An 18,883-nucleotide genomic window follows, 5' to 3' on the forward strand; every position below is an offset into this window, starting at 1 on the left:
GGATCATATGACTCTTGTTCTTTCGTTAATGTATTGTATCACGTTGATTGATTTGCGGATGTTGAACCAGCCTTGCAGCCCAGGGATAAATCCCACTTGGTTGTGGTGAATAATCCTTTTAATGTACTGTTGGATCCTATTGGCTAGTATTTTGGTGAGAATTTTTGCATCCATGTTCATCAAGGATATTGGTCTGTAATTCTCCTTTTTGATGGGGTCTTTGTCTGGTTTTGGGATCAAGGTAATGCTGGCCTCATAAAATGAGTTTGGAAGTTTTCCTTCCATTTCTATTTTTTGGAACAGTTTCAGGAGGATAGGTATTAATTCTTCTTTCAATGTCTGATAGAATTCCCCTGGGAAGCCATCTGGCCCTGGGCTTTTGTTTGTTGGGAGATTTTTGATGACTGCTTCAATTTCCTTAGTGGCTATAGGTCTGTTCAGGTTTTCTATTTCTTCCTGGTTCAGTTTTGGTAGTTGATACATCTCTAGGAATGCACCCACTTCTTCCAGGTTATCTAATTTGTTGGCATAGAGTTGCTCATAATATGTTCTTAGAATTGTTTGTATTTCTTTGGTGTTGGTTGTGATCTCTCCTCTTTCATTCATGATTTTGTTGATTTGGGTCATTTCTCTTTTCTTTTTGATAAGTCTGGCCAGGGATTTATCAATCTTGTTAATTCTTTCAAAGAACCAGCTCCTAGTTTTGTTGATCTGTTCTACTGTTCTTTTGGTTTCTAGTTCATTGATTTCTGCTCTGATCTTTATTATTTCTCTTCTCCTGCTGGGTTTAGGCTTTATTTGCTGTTCTTTCTCCAGCTCCTTTAGGTGTAGGGTTAGGTTGTGTATTTGAGATCTTTCTTGTTTCTTGAGAAAGGCTTGTATGGCTATATACTTTCCTCTCAGGACTGCCTTTGCTGTATCCCAAAGATTTTGAACAGTTGTGTTTTCATTTCCATTGGCTTCCATGAATTTTTTAATTCTTCTTTAATTTCCTGGTTGACCCATTCATTCTTTAGTAGGATGCTCTTTAGCCTCCATGTATTTGAGTTCTTTCTGACTTTCCTCTTGTGATTGAGTTCTAGTTTCAAAGCATTGTGGTCTGAAAATATGCAGGGAATAATCCCAATTTTTTGGTACCGGTTGAGACCTGATTTGTGACCTAGGATGTGATCAATTCTGGAGAATGTTCCATGGGCACTAGAGAAGAATGTGTATTCCGTTGCTTTGGGATGGAATGTTCTGAATATGTCTGTGAAGTCCATTTGGTCCAGTGTGTCATTTAAAGTCTTTATTTCCTTGTTGATCTTTTGCTTAGATGATCTGTCCATTTCAGTCAGGGGGGTGTTAAAGTCCCCCACTATTATTGTATTGTCGTCAATGTGTTTCTTTGCTTTTGTTATTAATTGCCTTATAAAAGTGGCTCCTCCCATGTTAGGGGCATAGATATTTACAATTGTTAGATCTTCTTGTTGGATAGACCCTTTAAGTAAGATATAGTGTCCTTCTTCATCTCTTATTACAGTCTTTGGTTTAAAATCTAATTTGTCTGATATAAGAATTGCCACCCCAGCTTTCTTTTGGTGTCCATTAGCATGGTAAATGGTTTTCCACCCCCTCACTTTCAATCTGGGGGTGTCTTTGGGTCTAAAATGAGTCTCTTGCAGACAGCATATTGATGGGTCTTGTTTTTTAATCCAATCTGGTAGCCTGTGTCTTTTGATTGGGGCATTGAGCCCATTTACATTCAGGGTAACTATTGAAAGGTATGAATTAGTGCCATTGTATTGCCTGTAAGGTGACTGTTACTGTATATTGTCTGTGTTCCTTTCTGAAATATGCTGCTTTTAGGCTCTTTTTGCTTAGAGGACCTCTTTCAATATTTCTTGTAGGGCTGGTTTTGTGTTTGCAAATTCCTTTAGTTTTTGTTTGTCCTGGAAGCTTTTTATCTCTCCTTCTATTTTCAATGATAGCCTAGCTGGATATAGTATTCTTGGCTGAATATTTTTCTCGTTTAGTGCTCTGGAGATATCATGCCAGTCCTTTCTGGCCTGCCAGGTCTCTGTGGATAGGTCTGTTGCCAATCTAATGTTTCTACCCTTGTAGGTTACATATCTCTTCTCCCGAGCTGCTTTCAGGATTTTCTCTTTGTCTCTGAGACTCGTAAGTTTTACTATTAGATGTCGGGGTGTTGACCTATTTTTATTGATTTTGAGAGGGGTTCTCTGTGCCTCCTGGATTTTGATGCCTGTTTCCTTCTCCACATTAGGGAAGTTCTCTGCTATTATTTGCTCCAATATACCTTCTGCCCCTCTCTCTCTTTCTTCTTCTTCTGGGATCCCAATTATTCTAATGTTGTTTCAACTTATCGTATCGCTTATCTCTCGAATTCTGCCCTTGTGATCCTGTAGTTGTTTCTCTCTCTTTTTCTCAGCCTCTTTATTTTCCATCATTTGGTCCTCTATATCGTTGATTCTCTCTTCTGCCTCATTTATCCTAGCAGTTAGTGCCCCCATTTTTTATTGCACCTCATGAATAGCCTTTTTGATTTCGACTTGGTTAGATTTTAGTTCTTTTATTTCTCCAGAAGGGTTTCTCTAATAACTTCCACACTTTTTTCAAGCCCAGCTAGTGTCTTTAAAGTCATGATTCTGAACTCTAGGTCCGACATCGTACTAATGTCAGTATTGAGTAGGTCCCTGGCAGACGGTACTACCTCTTGTTCTTTTTGCTGAGGTGATTTTTTTCGTCTTCTCATTTTGTCCAGAGGAGAATAGATGAATGAGAGAACAGAATGCTAACAGGTTAACAACATCTCCAGCAAATATACTCTATACAAATCAGAAAAGTCCTGAAACCAGGGGACAAGAAAGCAAAAGAAAGAAGAGGAAAAAGAAAAAGATAAAAACAAACAAAAACAGAACAAAACAAAAAAAACCAGAATATGGTCAAATATGATCAGGCTAGTGCATAGATCAATGCCACACACTAGCTTTTGGGCATATTTTGGTCTGTTAGAAGAAAGTGCCTGCTAAAATTTTAAAGGAAGAAAGACTTATATATGTACAAAATAAGGGTTGATACAATGAAGGGATGGCAGATGACTGTAAAGATGAAAATTATAAAAGATTTTATAAAAGGAATTGATAAGAAGTTGTTTTTAAAAGAAAGAAGATTTAAAAAGAAAAAGAAAAAAGAAAAAAAAAGGGAGAGAATGTGATCAGGCAGGAGACTAGAACAAAGCCATACACACTAGTGATTTAGGGTATATTTTGATCTGTTAGAAGAAATTGTATCTCAAAATTTTAAAGAGAGAACAACTTATATATATATATATATGCCAAAAATACGGGTAACTACTATGAAGGGATAAAAATATGACTCTAAAAATGAAAAATAAAAAAAATTTTTTTTAAAAAAAGGGATTGATAAGATGTTGTTTGAAAAAGGGAAAAAGAAAAACTCAAAAAAAAGTTAAAAAATTAACTTTGAAAAACTAATGAATTATGGTAAAAAAGCCATGAATTCTATGTGCAGTATTCCCCTAGCACTGGAGTTCTCCCGTTCTCCTTGATCGGTAAACTTGGTCTTGGCTTGCTGGCTGTTCGTGCTGATCTTCTGGGGGAAGGGCCTGTTGCCAAGGTTCGCAAACGTCTTTGCCGGAGGCGGAATTGCCCCGCCCTTGTGTGTCCGGGCTAAGCAAGCTGCTCGGGTTTGCTCTCAGGAGCTTTTGTTCCCTGCAAGCTCTCGGTACAGCTTTGGAGGACCAGGGTGAAAATGGTGGCCTCCCAATCTCCGCCCGGAGGAGCTGAGAACTCGGGGCCCCGCTCCTCAGTGCGCCCCCAGAGAAAAGCAGTCACTCCCGTGTCCCCGGTCTCCGGCCACACTCCGTGCTCACCCAGCCTGTGACCGAGCGTTTCTATCTCTGGCACCCGACCCCGTGTGGAGTCTCCAAACCCAGCAGATCCCTGCGGTGCGCTCCCGCGCCGCTCCTCCCCGGGGAGGAAGGGGAGTCTTCCCAGCTCTGCCACTTGTTGGGTCCCTGCTGGAGGAGCAGTAGCCCGACTGGGCCGCGGATCACAGTTTATGGCCACCCTGAGCTGAGAGCCCGCACCTCGGCTCCGTCTCTGCAGCCGGCTTCCCCGCTCCGATACCTTGGGAGCTCTGCCGCACTCAGGCACCCCCGGTCTTTCTGTGACCCCGAAGGTCCTGAGACTACACTGTCCCGCGAGGGTTCCACCCCCCGCTTGGCCACTGGAGCGACGTCCCTCAGCAGAGCCAGCTTCTAAAAGGTCCGATTTTGTGCTCCGCGGCTCTATCACTTGCCAGAAGCGGCCGACGGAGGCCCCCTCCCCGGCCATCTATCCTCCCGAATATCACCTCGGATTCACTTCTCCGCACGTCCTACCTTCCAGGAAGTGGTCGGTTTTCTGTTCAGAGTGTTGTTACTATTCTTATCTTCGATCTCCTGTTGAGTTCGTAGGTGTTCAGAATGGTTTGATCCCTATTCAGCTGACTTCCTGAGACCAGACAAAATCCAGGTCTCCTACTCCTCCGCCATCTTGCTCCGCCCTCTCAAGGCTTTCTATTATTCTTATACTTCGACTCACTCTAGTCTTGTTCTGCTTTGAGCTTTTTCACTTAAAGATCCCTCTGTAGCCACTTCTTGCTCTGGGTCAAAACGGTCTCACTGACCCAGCCAGCTTAAATGACCAGCCCCAAAATATTTACATTTGCCTAGGCTCTGCAAATTTCCCCAGGATGGTACTGCTCTTGAGGTTCTAGGGAATCATCATTCAGGGAGTGGGAGCAGGACCAGAGAGCAGCTCATGCTGGGATGGACATCCACCAAGGCCACCTCCCCCAGACCACCTGGGGTATCCGTAGCTGTGAGAAGTTGGGCAACCCCAAGACACACTAACAGCACCCCATAAACACAACTAGAGCCCCTGTACCTGCTGGGGTACCTGCCTGTAGCCCGGGGCTAACTCATCATTTCTTCCCAAGCCATGACTCCTTTCTCTGATGCTTCATCCCAGCCCCCACCAAAAGAGACCTAAGTGAAGTAATGGAACTTTGTCCTCCAGTCAGGAGGAATCATGGCCCCTCCTGTCTCCCCTGGCTTTAGGAGGGGAGAAAGAAATCTCTCCACTTCATGCTTCTGGGAGTTTTGATGCTGAAATTCCTTTGGTTGCCCAGGTGGCTCAGGACCCTTTTCCTAGAATGACAGACACAGGTGTCCCTGCTCCTGAAAGCTTGCCCATGTTCCCATGCCTGGACCATCACATTATTTATTCATTCAAGGCAACATAAAAACATTCAAGAATCTTCAATGTATGAGACCTTAAAACTAGGCATGGGGGATACAGCAGTGAAAGGGACTAAGTCCTCACCTTCAGGCAAACTACAGCCTATCAGAGAGGGGGAAACAATAAACCCACATGCCAATAAATAAGTTCATAAAGCTGTGCCTGCTATGAAGGAAGTAAGACAGGGCAACAGGACAGAGTGAAATTGGAGGTAGTGGCAGGGGCTACTGCCATTAAGGTGGTCAGGGAAGTCTACTCTGGGAGGGGATATTTGAGCTAAGATGTGATGATAAAAGAAGCTAACTGGTCACACATTTGTGAGGAGAAATTCCAGAAAGAAGATACAGCAAGTGTCAATGCCCTGAGAAAAGAGCAAGCTTCCTCTTTTCATTTTTTTTTTTCCTTAAGCTTCATCTTTTCAAAAGGAGAGTGGTTGGAGCTGGGGTCATAGGGGCAGGCAGGGATCCATGCTTCCCCGGGACGTCCTGGGCTGCATGCAGAAGAAGCCACCAGAAGGTGATAAGCAGCAACTGAGCAGGTCTGTGTTTTAAAAAGATCACTTTGGCTACTGGAAGGAGAATGGTCTCTGGAGCCGGAAAGGAAAGAGGGGCAGCGGGCAGGGGACTGGCTGGTTGCTTGGACTCGGCCGGTAATCACAGAGACAACGAGCCATGCCACCATCCTGGGACTCAGGACACACTCTGGAGGGAGGACTGCCAGGACTCTAGAACAGAGGTGGTAAGTCCGGCACCTGTGAATACTCGCTAACAATCCCTGCACGAGTAGTGCTCATACCCCCTCGTCTTTAGACGTGCCATGCAGGACAGTGGCCCAGACGCGAGACTTGGGAGCCAAAATGCCCAAGTTCAAATTTCAACTCGTCCGCTTCCTAGCGATAAAACTTGGTACATCACTGAGCCTCTCTGAACCTCAATTCCTCATCTGTAAAATGGAGGCAATGATAAAGACACCCTCATAGTGTTGTTGCAAGGATTCAGCTAGTTACTGGGGGTAGAGAATTTGGGGAAGGTGCCTGCCACATAGCATATCTGTTTCCTATTGATGCCATAACAAATGACCACACGTTTACTGAATTCATTAACATAACATCAGTTTATTCTCCTATAATTCTGGAGGCCAGAAGGACAAAATCTGTTTCACTGGACTAAAGTCAAGGTGTTGGCAGGGCTGGTTCCTTCTAGAGGCTCCAGGGGACAATCCATTGCTTGCCTTTTCTGGCCACATCACTCCAACCTCTGCCTCTGTCATCAGCTGCCTTCTCCTCCTATGACCTTCTTGCCTCCTCCTTACAAGACCCTTGTGATTATATTTAGGGCCCACCTGGAGAATCCAGAATACTCTCCCCATCTCAAAACCCTCAACTTCATACATCCACGCAGCCCCCTTTGCCATATTCACAGGTTCTGGGGATTGGGACGCAGAGAACTTTGGGGGCCATTATTCAGCCCACCACACATGTTAAGCAATAAATAAAGGTTAATTATTATTTTATCATTATCATTATTACTCCCTCGGCAACTCCAGAGCATATCCCCAACCCCCTCTTAAGCTGTATGGGAGAAAAAGGGATGTAGAGAGACCCCATCTATCTCCCAAAAGCCCCCTCAGACAAGGCCAAGGCTTCAGTCCCTGGTTGGTCCTCGTGAAGTGACTGGGGGCAGAAAGCAGACAGAGCAGGAACATGCTCACAGGCCTCGTGTGGGGTTGGAGAGGGGAGCCTGGAGCTCAGGCTAAGATCTCCTAATGCTGCTGTATTCCATGGGTTCCTCGTGGCTCCTGCTGGGAACTTGGGCAACGTGGTAGTTCATGTTGTAGTAGGTTGACTCCTGATTCAAAGCCTCCCAAGACAGAGCCGCATAGGAAATGTCCTCCTTCCAAAAGGGGGCCTGTAATAAAGATTCCCAAGGGGTCAGAGAGGCAGGCAAGAGGCTTTGCCCAGGGAAGGAGGAGGACTTGGATGAGGTGGGGGCACAGAGCCTTCAGAGCAGAAGACCCTCCCTCCACTCCACGCTAGGGCAGCACAATTCACATGGAATCCCAGGCCTGTCCAGGTCTCCACTGCCAAGCATAACGGCCATGTCTGATGGGACTCTGAGTCCCCCAGTGCTGAGGCCGGCTATGGAGACACTTCCAAAAGCCCAAAGTGTGGGGGAGCTACACAGGCAAGTCTTTCAGTGGCTATGGTTTGGCCCAGCACCTGCCCCTCCTCCTCTGTGCCCCCACGGGTGGGAGAAAGCCCATCCTCAGAGCAGGGGCAATGGCAGATCAGGCTCCAAGCCCCATTGCAGCCCCACCAAGTACACACCATGGTGACATATTCCACTTCCTGCTGATCACCCAGGGCAGAGAAGGAGGACTTTGTGCAGGCCTTCTTCTGGGAGGAGTTGTGGGAGGTGCTGGTTGGCTCCAGGGCCAGGTTTGCATAGCAGAGATCCCCCTCTGGGGGCTGGAGCACCTTGGAAAGAAAGCCCAGGTCCTCTTCCCCAGAGGGACACAGACCCTGTGCTTCCCTGGGTCCCCCTCTCCCAGCTTCCTCTGCAACCCCCACACCTACCCCTCCCAGCCCTTCTCCCTTCTGGCTGTTTCCAGGGTCCACCCGCCATCCTCCCAGGCCGTGAACACACAGACCCCTGGGCACATAGTTTGTCTGATATGTTTGTACCTCAGTGCTCCTGGGAGAAGGAAAAGGAGGACAGAGAGAAAGGAGCTGTCTGGGGTCTCTGGTCTGACCTCAGGGACTCTCTTACCTGCTCTGGGGATATCCCAGCAGCTAAAAGACAAAAACAATCAGAATTAGAAAGCCCACCCCTAGACTCGCAGGGCCCCCAGGTCTGGGGAAGAGAAATCTGGAAGAAAAGAGGTGAATTGGGCTCCAGGCTCAGAGAGATGAGACCTGGTTCTGCCTCCTCAGATGGCACACTCTGTGATGTTGGTCACTTCACCTCTCTGAACTTCCAGTTCTCCACCTGAGAAATAAGGAGACCTCGCCCATCTCCCCCACATCACAGAAGGGAGATCAGCTGATCCGGTCGCCCTGCCACCAATCAGTGTCCCTGGAGTTAAGTTTCCTTCTGTGCAATTGCAGGCTCAGACTAACTTCTGCCAGAAATCCTGCCTGGAATGCCCCCATTTCTCCACTAGATTGGTCACTCAGGAGTCAACTCAAAGTCACACCTGTCTTCCCAGCTACCCAGGGTGCTGAATCCCTCCCTCTCCGGCTCTACGGTACTTGATTTCTATCTGTCTTGTTGCCTCTGTCCCACTGAATTCCAGTTAGTCTTCAGGTGGGCTGTGGGCTGCTGGGCGGCTGAGCCCCTCCCCTCCTTGCATCACTGGTGCCTGGCCAATCCTAGAACACAAATGTCCCCTCCAGGCTGCCCTCTGAGTGAGGTGCAAAGCCGGGTCAGCATCTTATGGACCAACTTTCAAGTGCTTGTGGTTCCTGTTTCTCTCTGCCCACCCATCCCCAATTTTACAGACAACACAGAAATAAGTTCTTTTCTCCTGGTTTGTAGTTTCAAAAGCCTAGATATTGAGACACACAGAAAGTACTTAGAACTTAGGTCGCAGACATACACTGGGGAGGAAATGTGATGAGCAAGAATGAGTCCCAACTCCTCCTTGACTACAAGAGTGCCCAGGCTGCGGCGGGGGAGGGGTACTGGAGAGCACCGCAAAAGAGCTGAGACTCTAGTGAGTTCTGAGGAGGGGGGTGCATTTACCGTGAGAATGTGGAAGCAGAGCCAGCCATCAGCCCCACACTCCCACCCAGCCCAGCCCAGCCCCAGCGCAGCGTCAGCCATATCTGATCACCTCTCTTCTGCTGCTTCATCTTTCTCAAAGCCAAGAGTGAGGCCGTCACCAGGAGAAGCAGCAACACAGCCAATATGAGGGGAATCAGGATGCTGAGCTTCATGGAGTTAGCGCTGGAAACAATAAAAGAACATCATGCACCCCGGCCCACCTCCTGCTTCTGGGCCACACCCCGGCCACCTGGTAGCAAGGAGGGCCACACACCTTTTGACCTGCAAGCCTGGGGTTTCTAGCCTGGGAACCCCACTCCTGGGTGTCCTAAGAGATGGTAAAAAAAGAATTTTTTTTTAAGGACAGGAGGGTTCCACAATGTTTCTGTGGGTCTAGACACCTAACGGAAATTGTATGGCAAAGGGCTCTGGAAAGGTCTCTCCGCTTCTACACTTGCCCTGCTGTACTGGATTAAAGAGTGTCCCCCACCCCCACAATTCATGTTCATTCAGAACCTGTGAAGGTGACCTATTTGGAAATAAGATCTTTGCAGATGTAATCAAGTAAAGATGAGGTCCTATTGGATTGGGAGGGGTCCTAATCCAATAGCTGGTGTCCTTACAAGATGGAAATTTAGCCACACACAGATATGCAAAGGAAGAAGACCATGTAGCAACAGAGGCAGAAATTGAGGTCACGGTGCCACAAAGCAAGGAGTGGCAAGGATGGCCGAAAGCCACCACATTCTCCTTTTGAGTCCCAAGAAGGAGCCAACTGTGCTGACACCTTGATCTCAGCTTCTGGCCTCCAGACTGTGTATAAATAAACATCTGTTCTTGAAGTGGCCCGGGAAGTGGTGCTTTGTTAAGGTAGCCTGAGCCTGAGTCTAATGCAAAGACTATCTCTTATTCATCACTAGTCACAGAATTTATAGAATAAATTCATCAATCGATGAATTAATTACTCTATCTGGCACATTAATTATCTTTCAGTTGTAAGTACCTGGAGAGCAGACAGCTTGATCATTCTGTTCTTCCTATATCCTCTTGTATTCCCCAAGAGAGTGATAGGCATGAGTGGGGGCTCAATAATTATTTGAATGAATGAATGAATGAATCCTTCTCATGCTGATCAAAGACCCTAATTCATACTTATATACAGCTTTGATTCATAAAAAGAGGAAACTCCTTAACTATTACTTATTAAAAGCAGGTTAGTAAAAAGAAACTTTTGAAACAGAGGGCAAATGGGAGAGGTGAAGAGAGGGGTTCCTGGGTGGGGGTAGAAGAATTGGGGACCTCCCATCCAGATTCTACAAGAAAGCCCAGCAAAAGGAGATCACAGCAAGTCTAGAAACAAAGTCAAAAGGGCCAAGGAGGCGATGGAAAGAGGCCTCTGAGCTTCCAGAAAGCCACTTCAGCTGCATTGGCAGGGCAGAGTGCTAAGAAGCATGAGAGAGACTCAGTTTCTTCCTCTATAAGATGGGCGTTTGTATCTGCCTACTCATCCTCATGAAGCAGGGTCCAAGAATTGACAGACAATGGGCAGAAAAGCCCTCTGTGAGCTGACAGGTGCTCTCGAGATGGGGCAAACATCAGTACTGCTATTCTTGCCATAACGGTAATTAGGGGAGACAGGATGTCTCCAAGCCCTCCCTGTTCTCCTGGCATTTGGACCAAGAGCCGTCCCTGTGGCCCTACAATACCGGTACCCCCCCAACACACACACACACAGTGGCCACGCCATCTGCACTGACTGCCTGCTTATCAGTCTCCCACCCTGCACTCTGAGCTCCTGGAGGGCAGCTCCATGTCTATGCCTCCAGAGCTCAACAAGAGGTTGACCATGTAGAAGTCAATTCAGTAAAAATGAGATAGAAGAATGAATGCACCAACACATCTACAGACTGTACTGGGCTCCAGGAGGAAGGATCTGAGGGGCTCCAAGGACACTGTGGGGCCTGATAGCAAGTGGGAAGAGCCCCTGGCATCCTCGCCCTCTCAAAGGAGGAGAAGAGTCTCGGGACAAGCTCTGGATGGCATCTGGGACTGCAAAGAGTCCCCCCATTAGAAGAGTTTGGGCCAAGTTGACCGCAGGGAACAGTGCACCGGAGCTGGCTTACCTGCCATTGGAGTGGTGGCTGGTCACAGTCCGGGGGCCTTTGGTCTCTGCTGGCGTTGTGGACATGGTGGTTGAGGTGGTGGTGGTGGTGGTGGTTGATACTGTAGTTGGTGTTAGGCATACAAACCAGATTATGCACCATTCAGCCTGCTAACCTGCCCACAGCCCTGCACTTCGCTTTGAACCTGGGGGTTGGGGGGGAGCCTGGAGCTGGGCCACGGGAAAGTACTATAGCCTGGACTGCTCATATCTCCCTGGCCGCTAGGAGACTCAGCCTCAGAGGCAGGAAGGACTGCGTACAGGTCCAGGGAGGATGTCAGGCGGGCCCTGGAAGGATTAGAGGGGGGACTGATGTTACCTCAGCGCAAAGGCAGCTGGAGCCTCACAGGTTCAGGTAGGGTGGGGGCTCTGTGGACTCCGTGCTGTCCCCTGGCCACAAGTGCCCTGTGAGCTGGTGCTGCCTATCCGGGGGTCAGAGAAGCAGAGCCCAACAGACCAGCTCATTCAAACCAAGGCACTGGGACCTCTGAGCTGCCCTCTCCCAGGAGTGTCTGCATTCTAGAACTACTTAGGAAGAGAACATCATTAGACCCAAATGCATATATGGCCTGTAAAGGAAATGCAGCCTTTCGACTGGGGAGGCCTTTTCAGACCTCAGGAATTAACCACAGCACCCCTACTGTGCTGGGCCTCTTCCCTCTCCGCCTGGGTATGAAACAGGGGGTGGGAATAGCCTGGCCCCAAACTCCAGAATGAGCAGGGACATGTGGGCACCAGAGGTCCAGGAAAGCATGGGCAGGAATTGGGGTCTCTGGGTCCCAGGGAAGAAGGTCCTTTGGTCCACGGATGAAACTGGGACCATCACCTTGATCTCTATGGACAACAGACTAGGCACTGTGCTGTGCAGAGAAACAGGTGCCCAGAAAGGCTTGATCCATCCTGGAGGAGGTGCTGGGAGCCATGAGATCATCTCAGAGAAGCCCTGTCCCTCCCAACCCATGAGGTCAGTTGGGGTCCTAGAAGAAATCAGGACTCAAACCCCTGTGTGACAGTTCACTCCGAGTGACCTTAAGTCACTGGAGAGGAACCTCAGGGACCATGACAGAGAAGACCCTGAAGAGACACACCCACACCCACACATACTCTTACCTGGGTCAATGGTCACTTTAACTTTGACCCCAAGGTCAGTTCCAGATCTCTCAATCCCACACCAGTAAGTGTCTGCATCGTTCCACCTGAGCTCCTCCATGGTCACGGTGAACGTGCGCGATTTCTGATTGTCCCTGATGGACACATGGTGACCCTTCACTTCCTGCTCTGATCCGTCGGTTTGAACAAGGATACGGCAGTCTTTCCACTTGGCTCCTCGACACCACCACTTACTGTAGGTCTCCCACCCGGGTCCATAGCGACACTGCACGGTCAGTGAGCCCCGCACTGGGCCACTCACTGCATTGGACACTGCTATGAGGTCAGATGAGCCTGAAAACACAAAGCCATGTGCTTGTCACACCCCACCCCACCCCACCCCCTGAGGGCAGAGCCACAAACTCCTGCATCACAAGTAGCCCCAATAAACCCAAGAGCCTGATGAGTTGAATAACAGTCAAAGAGGTAATACACCTTCCACAAGATAGATTTTTGTCCTTCAAAACTCCACTGGGTCAAAGCCACCACAGAAATCACCTAAGAGCACAACTACACATCTCAGAGAAACAAAAATGTCCACATTGAGCAGTGACAGCTTCCGATAATCCACTCCTCCCCCTCCCTGTGGTCAATGTCATCTGAAGAGCAAATGACCCAACGGAAGCCTTGGCCCCAGTTCACTTCAGCCCGTTGTCTTCGTGCAAGATATGGGCTCTGTGGCTTCAGATCTTTTCATTTTTCTAGAGTAGCCAGGAATCCAGATTTTGTGTGGAACCTCTCAATTTGAAAACACTGGCTTCACTCGAAATGTCCCCACCAGCAGTGGAGTGTGGCCACACAAACCCCTTCTGCTAGCTGACCCTGGCTGTCAGTACTCAACTCCAGCCCTATAGTCCTAAGGAAGGCTCTTTTCTGGAATTTTCTTTATGCTGTCTGCTGAGGTTTGATATGAGATGCTCCTTTTACACAATTAATCTGGCAGATTTCTATCTTTTCCATGTGCCGAGATCAGTACATAAATAGAGCAAAGGAATCTCTGTGTCTTTAGAATCCTAAGAAATTATCTACAAAACTCTGGCAGGGGCGCCTGGGTGGCTCAGTCGTTAAGCGTCTGCCTTCGGCTCAGGTCATAATCTCAGGGTCCTGGGATCAAGCCCCGCATCGGGCTCCCTGCTCAGTGGGAGGCCTGCTTCTCCCTCTCCCTCTGCCCCTGCTTGTGCTCTCCTTCTCTCGCTGTGTTTCTCTCTGTCAAATAAATAAATAAAATCTTTAAAAAAAAACTATCTGGCAAATTCATTATTGGGACAAATACTTTGATTACTGGAAAGTGTTTTCCCTCTGAATATTGTTGAATTCCCTTGAATATTGAATATTCAAGTTCTTTGATGGGTCTTGAATCTGTTCTATTGTTTTGGTTTGTTTTTCCCAGAAATTTAACTTATTTCATGGAGTATGTATTAGCAAAAAGTCCTGCATTTAAAAAGTATTCTTTTATAATTAAAATGTCCGTATCTGTTATTATTACGCGTTCTGACCACACGCGGTCTGTGATTTGTGTGGATTACACCTGCTGCAGGATGTCCGCCTTCTGTTTCTCCTCCCCTCCTTGTTTTTTTCCTGCATTAAACCACTTTTGAGATTAGTTTTTATTTCCTAAGTTATTAATTTCTCATATATGTGATTTTATTCCTCTTCTTTCCTCAAGATTAGTACTTGTGCTCTTCCAATTTGCTAAGTTAAAGACAGTGATCATTTTCTTCCTTTCTAAAATGAATTAAAGTGTGTTTAAGGCTAAGAATTTACTTTTGTCCATTTTAAAAATTGAGATATAATTCACATATCATAAATTTTACTCTTAATTTTAAAGCATATACTCTGGGGTTTTTAGGATATTTACAGAGCTGTGCAACCATCACCTCTATTTCTAGAATATTTTCATCACCTCAGAAGAAACCCTATACTCCTGATTTGCTCCCCCACTAACCTACGTCCTGTCTATAGATTTCTTTATTCTGAAATCTACATTTCATGTACACATAGTCATACAATGTGTGGCCTTTTGTACCATAGGACACTAAAAAGATAAGTGGGGAGGGGAAGGGTTTCCCACAAGTGTGGCTGGATGCTGTCACCTCTCCCCGTGCTCCACTTAGGTAAACGCAGGGAGATTAAGAAGGTCAACATATAATAGCAAATCACTTCTTAAACTAGAAGAACACAGAAGTGAGCCTCTACAATATTTCTGAATGAAAGGGAGCACTTTCTAAGCTTAAAAATTCATGGAAGACATCACACAAGAGTCTGTGAATTTGGCCGCATATAAATGTAACATGGATATTGGATAAACCCCCAAAACGACTGAAGGGAGGCAAAAAACAGACTGCAAGAAATATTTAGAACCAATAACGTAGAAAAAGATTAATAATCATTTTTTAGAGAGTGTATAAAAGATGCACATTAAGACTCCATTTAGAAAATTGGTAAGGGGCAAGAAAAGGCAAGTCACAAAGAGGAAATTCAGGTGGATGATAAAATTGGAAGTGTTCCATTTACATAATCTAGCAAATGAAAACATTTTAAAGTGATGTCATTTTCACATATGAAACCAACCAAGTTTTTGTGACTACTATATTGCTGACATGGGTGACGTGGCAGGGACACACAGAGAAGCTGCTGGTAAGGATGTAACGGGTTCAACCAATACCGAAAGCAATGTGGCAATTATGTATCAAAATAATCATGACCTTTCCTCCAGTGATCATATGTCTAGGATTTGGTCCTCAGGAAATAATCAGAGAAGCTAACAAAAACATATGCACCAAGATTCATTACATAATTATTTAAAGAGCAAAAATAAAGGAAATAAGGTTAACATCCACCAATTAGGAAAATAAATAAACAACAAAATATAATGCAGACACTGATAATTATGCTTAGAAATACTGTTAATTATGTGGAAAATCCTCATAGGAAGTGAAAATGTTTTTTTAAAACATCAATACAGCATAATCTCAACCAACTTTTAAAATACGCATAGAAGGAAAGATTAAAAGGAAATAAGTAAAAATATTAAATGAACATCAGGTTGCCTTGGGCATTAAGATCAGGGACATAAAGTTTTTTATTTTTCCTAACTCTTCATTTTTTTCCTGTAATTTCCTAAGTATCAACAATGAGCATTTGTTACTTTCAAAATGATGGGGGGGGCGAGAATAATGCCTAGACAGGGCGGTTCCGTGGCATGGTGAGCAGAATAATGGCTTCCTAAGGATGACTATGTCCTAATCCCCAGAACCTGTAAAATACGGTAAAGCTCACATGGCAAAATGGGACTTTGTAGATGTGACTAAATTAAGGATCTTGAGATGGAGAGATTATCCTGGAGCATCTGGGTGGGCCCAAGGTCCTTATCAGAGGGAGGCAGGAGGGTCAGAGTCAGAGCAGGAGAAGGGACACTGAAGATGAGGTGGCGCCACACACCAAGGACACAGCAGCCTCCGGGTCGTGGAAAAGTCAAGGAATCTGATTCTCCACCAAAGCCACCAGAAGGAACGCAGCCCTGGTGACCCTTTTAGACTCTGACTTCCACCTGAGTACTGGAGTTGGGCCTCCACTCTTGAACTGTCTGCTCCACTCGCTTCCTGGAACCATCTTTCCAGGGGCCCACTCCCCACCAAACTCGGCAGAGCACCAGCCCTGCTGTCTGAACCCTCCTGACACAGAAGGCAGCCCTGAGGGGGGCGCCTGGGTGGCTCCGTCGGCGAAGCATCTGCTTTAGGCTCAGGTCATGATCTCAGGGTCCTGGGATCGAGCCCCATAGCGGGGTCCCTGCTCAGCGGGGAGTCTGCTTCTCCCTCTCCCTCTGCCTGCCGCTCCCCCTGCTCATGTTCCCTCTCTCTCACTCTCTCTCTCAGATAAATAAATGAAATCTTTAAAAAAAAAAAGGCAGCCTTGAGCCCCAAGGAGCAGCATCCTCAGTAGGCATGGTTACTCCCAGACTAGTGGATCTGGAGTAATCCCAGATGAGGAAGAAGCTGAGCCCCAAGGTGAGGTGACAGGCTCACCGTCAGAGAAGGACAAGATGGACCCCAACCCCAGCACAGCACAGGACGTCAGCCAGTCTCCACTCTGGGCCAGCACACGTGGGTCTTGTCCCCGTCTGCCACCACTTAGGGTGAGGCTGAAGGTGGACAAAGCAGCTAATGTTTCTCTGAAAATACAGGATACCAATCTCTTCCTTTCTCACAGAAAGTGAAGGCTGTAAAACCAGTGGGAACTCTAGTTGGTGTTTGTTTCTTGTATACCTTGGAAACAATAAACTCTTTAGAAGTGGGAAGCAGTGCAGGGTAAATTGGTTGCTTGTTACGGGAAGTTCAGTGGGAGAGGCTAGTGAGGGGGGCACAAAGGTTCACAGCACAGACCAGGTTCCTGCTTAGCACACAGCTGTGCTTGCTGGCTTCCAGTTGATGTTCCCACTCTGCCTTGATCGCGCTCATGCACACACACACACACGCACACACACACCTGCGCTACTCTCACATCTGCTTGCCAGCTTCCCCTGTTTCCAGATGTCGGGGGAAAGAAGAAGCAGTCCTTTCTGTGCATTCGCTGCCCTGCTGATTTGCCTCCTAAAGGCTCACCCAGAGTCTGCCTTCTTCTTTCTTATCACCCATCCCCAGCTTTGCCTTTACCAGCGTTATGGTCCTGGACATGTCACTTTCTTCCCCTAAGACTTTTCCCCCAGACACAGTGGTATCCTCCCAGTCTGCCCCACCAGGCTGTTCTGAAGCACATGAGGAAGCCACACAGCCCGTCCACTCCTCAGGCCCGCTCAGGCCAGGCTCGTGTCCCTATCACAGCCTTTGTGCTCACTATTGGCCTGTGCCTGAAAACCTGCCCCCGATCCTAAGTCCCTGCTCCTTCTCGTCTTCCAGGCCTCTGCTCAGACATCTCCTCCCAGAGGCTCCTTGCAGCCCACCCCATCGATAGCACCAACCCCCTGCTCCCTGAGGCTCACTGTGTCAGGTCACCTAGCTCAGGTCTCCTTACAGCACCTACCACTTCTTGGAGGTATCATTTTCATTTCTCTGAATGATGGAATGATCAAATTCGACCACGTAAAATACTCACAAATCATAAAGGGCTGTCCACTTGCCATGAACACCTTCTTCCAGAGCCTGAGATCCACACAATGCCAAATGCTACCTGGAGACTTTTCTACCAGGAGAACTCCACCACTCCTGATTCTTCCCTTTGCTCCTTGATTATGTTCATACTGACATATGATTCCCATACTACACAATTCATCCTTTTAAAGTGTATGACTCAGCAGTTCTTAGGACAATCACAAAGCTCTGCAACCATCACCACACCAAATTCCCTTTCATCACCCCAGCAAGAAACCGTTGACTCAGTAGCAGCCACTCTCCCTTACTCCTTCCCCCAGCCCGTTGCAACCACTAATCTACCTCCCGTTTCTATGAATTTAGGTATTTCAGATATTTCATAGGCATGGGATGGTATAATAGATGGCCTCTTGTGTCTGGATCCTTTCACTTAGCACAATGTTTCCAAGGTTGGTCTGTGTTGCAGCATGTGTCCATATTCATTTGTTTTTATAGCTGAATAATATTCCATTGTATGGGTATGCCACATTTATTTATTCGTCCATCAGTTGATGTACATTTAGGGTGTTTCCAGTTTTTAACGATTATGGGTAATGTTGCCATGAGCATTTGAAAACAAGTTTTTACATGGACACATGTTTTCAATTCTCTTGGGTATACACCTAGGAGTAGAATTGCTGGATCATGTGGTAACCATATGTTTATCATTTTGAGGAATGTCAAATTGTTTTCCAAAGTAGCTGCACCATTTTACATGCTCATGAGCAATGCATGTCCTCTACAGCTAACGTCAAGAGTTTCAAGTGTTCAGTTCTATGAAAAAAAAAGATGGGGAGTATGGTAATCCTATTTTTCCCTCTCCGTGAGTTACATTCACTCACTCAACTAATACTTGCTATTTGTCTAATCTATACCTCGTATGTTTGCAGGAGCAAAAATCCCTGCCTTCCTATGGCTTATGTTCTCTCAAGGTGGGGGAAGGGAGGAATCAGATGTAGAGAAAAATAATGCAGGGGAATTGCTATTTTAATGAGGTTTCTTATCAATGCAGGCCTCAGTGAAAATCAAAGTGGCTATATGAAGAAGAGCATTCCGGGCAGAGAGAACAAGTGCAAAGGCCCTGAGGCAGAAGTGTACCTAACATGTTCAAAGAACATCTAAGAGGCCATTTTGGCTGCAGTGGGTTGAGCCGAGGGAGCAGAGTAGAAGAGGTGATCAGGGAGATGATGCGGTGAGAGAACAAGGTGGTGCACCTTTTAGCTTCTGGAAGAACTCTATGTTTTTACTCTGAGTAGGATAGGAAGTCATTAGAGGGTTTTGACCAGAGGAAAGACAAGATCTGGCTTGAATTTCCTAAGGATCATTATGGGATATGAGAGAAGAGATGAATGACCTCAGATTTTGCCCGAGTACCAA

General features: G+C 46.7%; 2 protein-coding genes across 5 annotated transcripts in view; one reads left to right on the top strand and one right to left on the bottom strand.

Moving 5' to 3' along the window:
* The window catches only part of RAB37 (RAB37, member RAS oncogene family), a 63,705-nt gene that overhangs the window by 19,823 nt on the left and 24,999 nt on the right, over positions 1-18,883 (top strand). The window lies entirely within an intron of this gene.
* Positions 6,405-18,883, bottom strand: part of CD300LF (CD300 molecule like family member f) — a 28,589-nt gene continuing 16,110 nt past the window's right edge. The window contains exons 1-8 of one of the 4 annotated variants that reach the window (XM_027625886.2): positions 17,472-17,593; positions 12,342-12,674; positions 11,194-11,293; positions 9,345-9,398; positions 9,141-9,253; positions 8,075-8,097; positions 7,633-7,782; positions 6,405-7,213 (exon numbers count right to left, since the gene is read on the bottom strand). In XM_027625886.2, the coding sequence (XP_027481687.1) occupies positions 7,058-7,213; positions 7,633-7,782; positions 8,075-8,097; positions 9,141-9,253; positions 9,345-9,398; positions 11,194-11,293; positions 12,342-12,674; positions 17,472-17,499 (957 nt within the window). In that variant the 5' untranslated portion in view covers positions 17,500-17,593 and the 3' untranslated portion in view covers positions 6,405-7,057. Of the gene's footprint in view, positions 7,214-7,632; positions 7,783-8,074; positions 8,098-9,140; positions 9,254-9,344; positions 9,399-11,193; positions 11,294-12,341; positions 12,675-17,471; positions 17,594-18,883 lie in introns of those variants that run through there. The other 3 variants (XM_027625883.2, XM_027625885.2, XM_027625884.2) reach the window with 3 other exon arrangements.

Source organism: Zalophus californianus, chromosome 16 (assembly GCF_009762305.2).
Source record: "Zalophus californianus isolate mZalCal1 chromosome 16, mZalCal1.pri.v2, whole genome shotgun sequence".
Taxonomy (NCBI): domain Eukaryota; kingdom Metazoa; phylum Chordata; class Mammalia; order Carnivora; family Otariidae; genus Zalophus; species Zalophus californianus.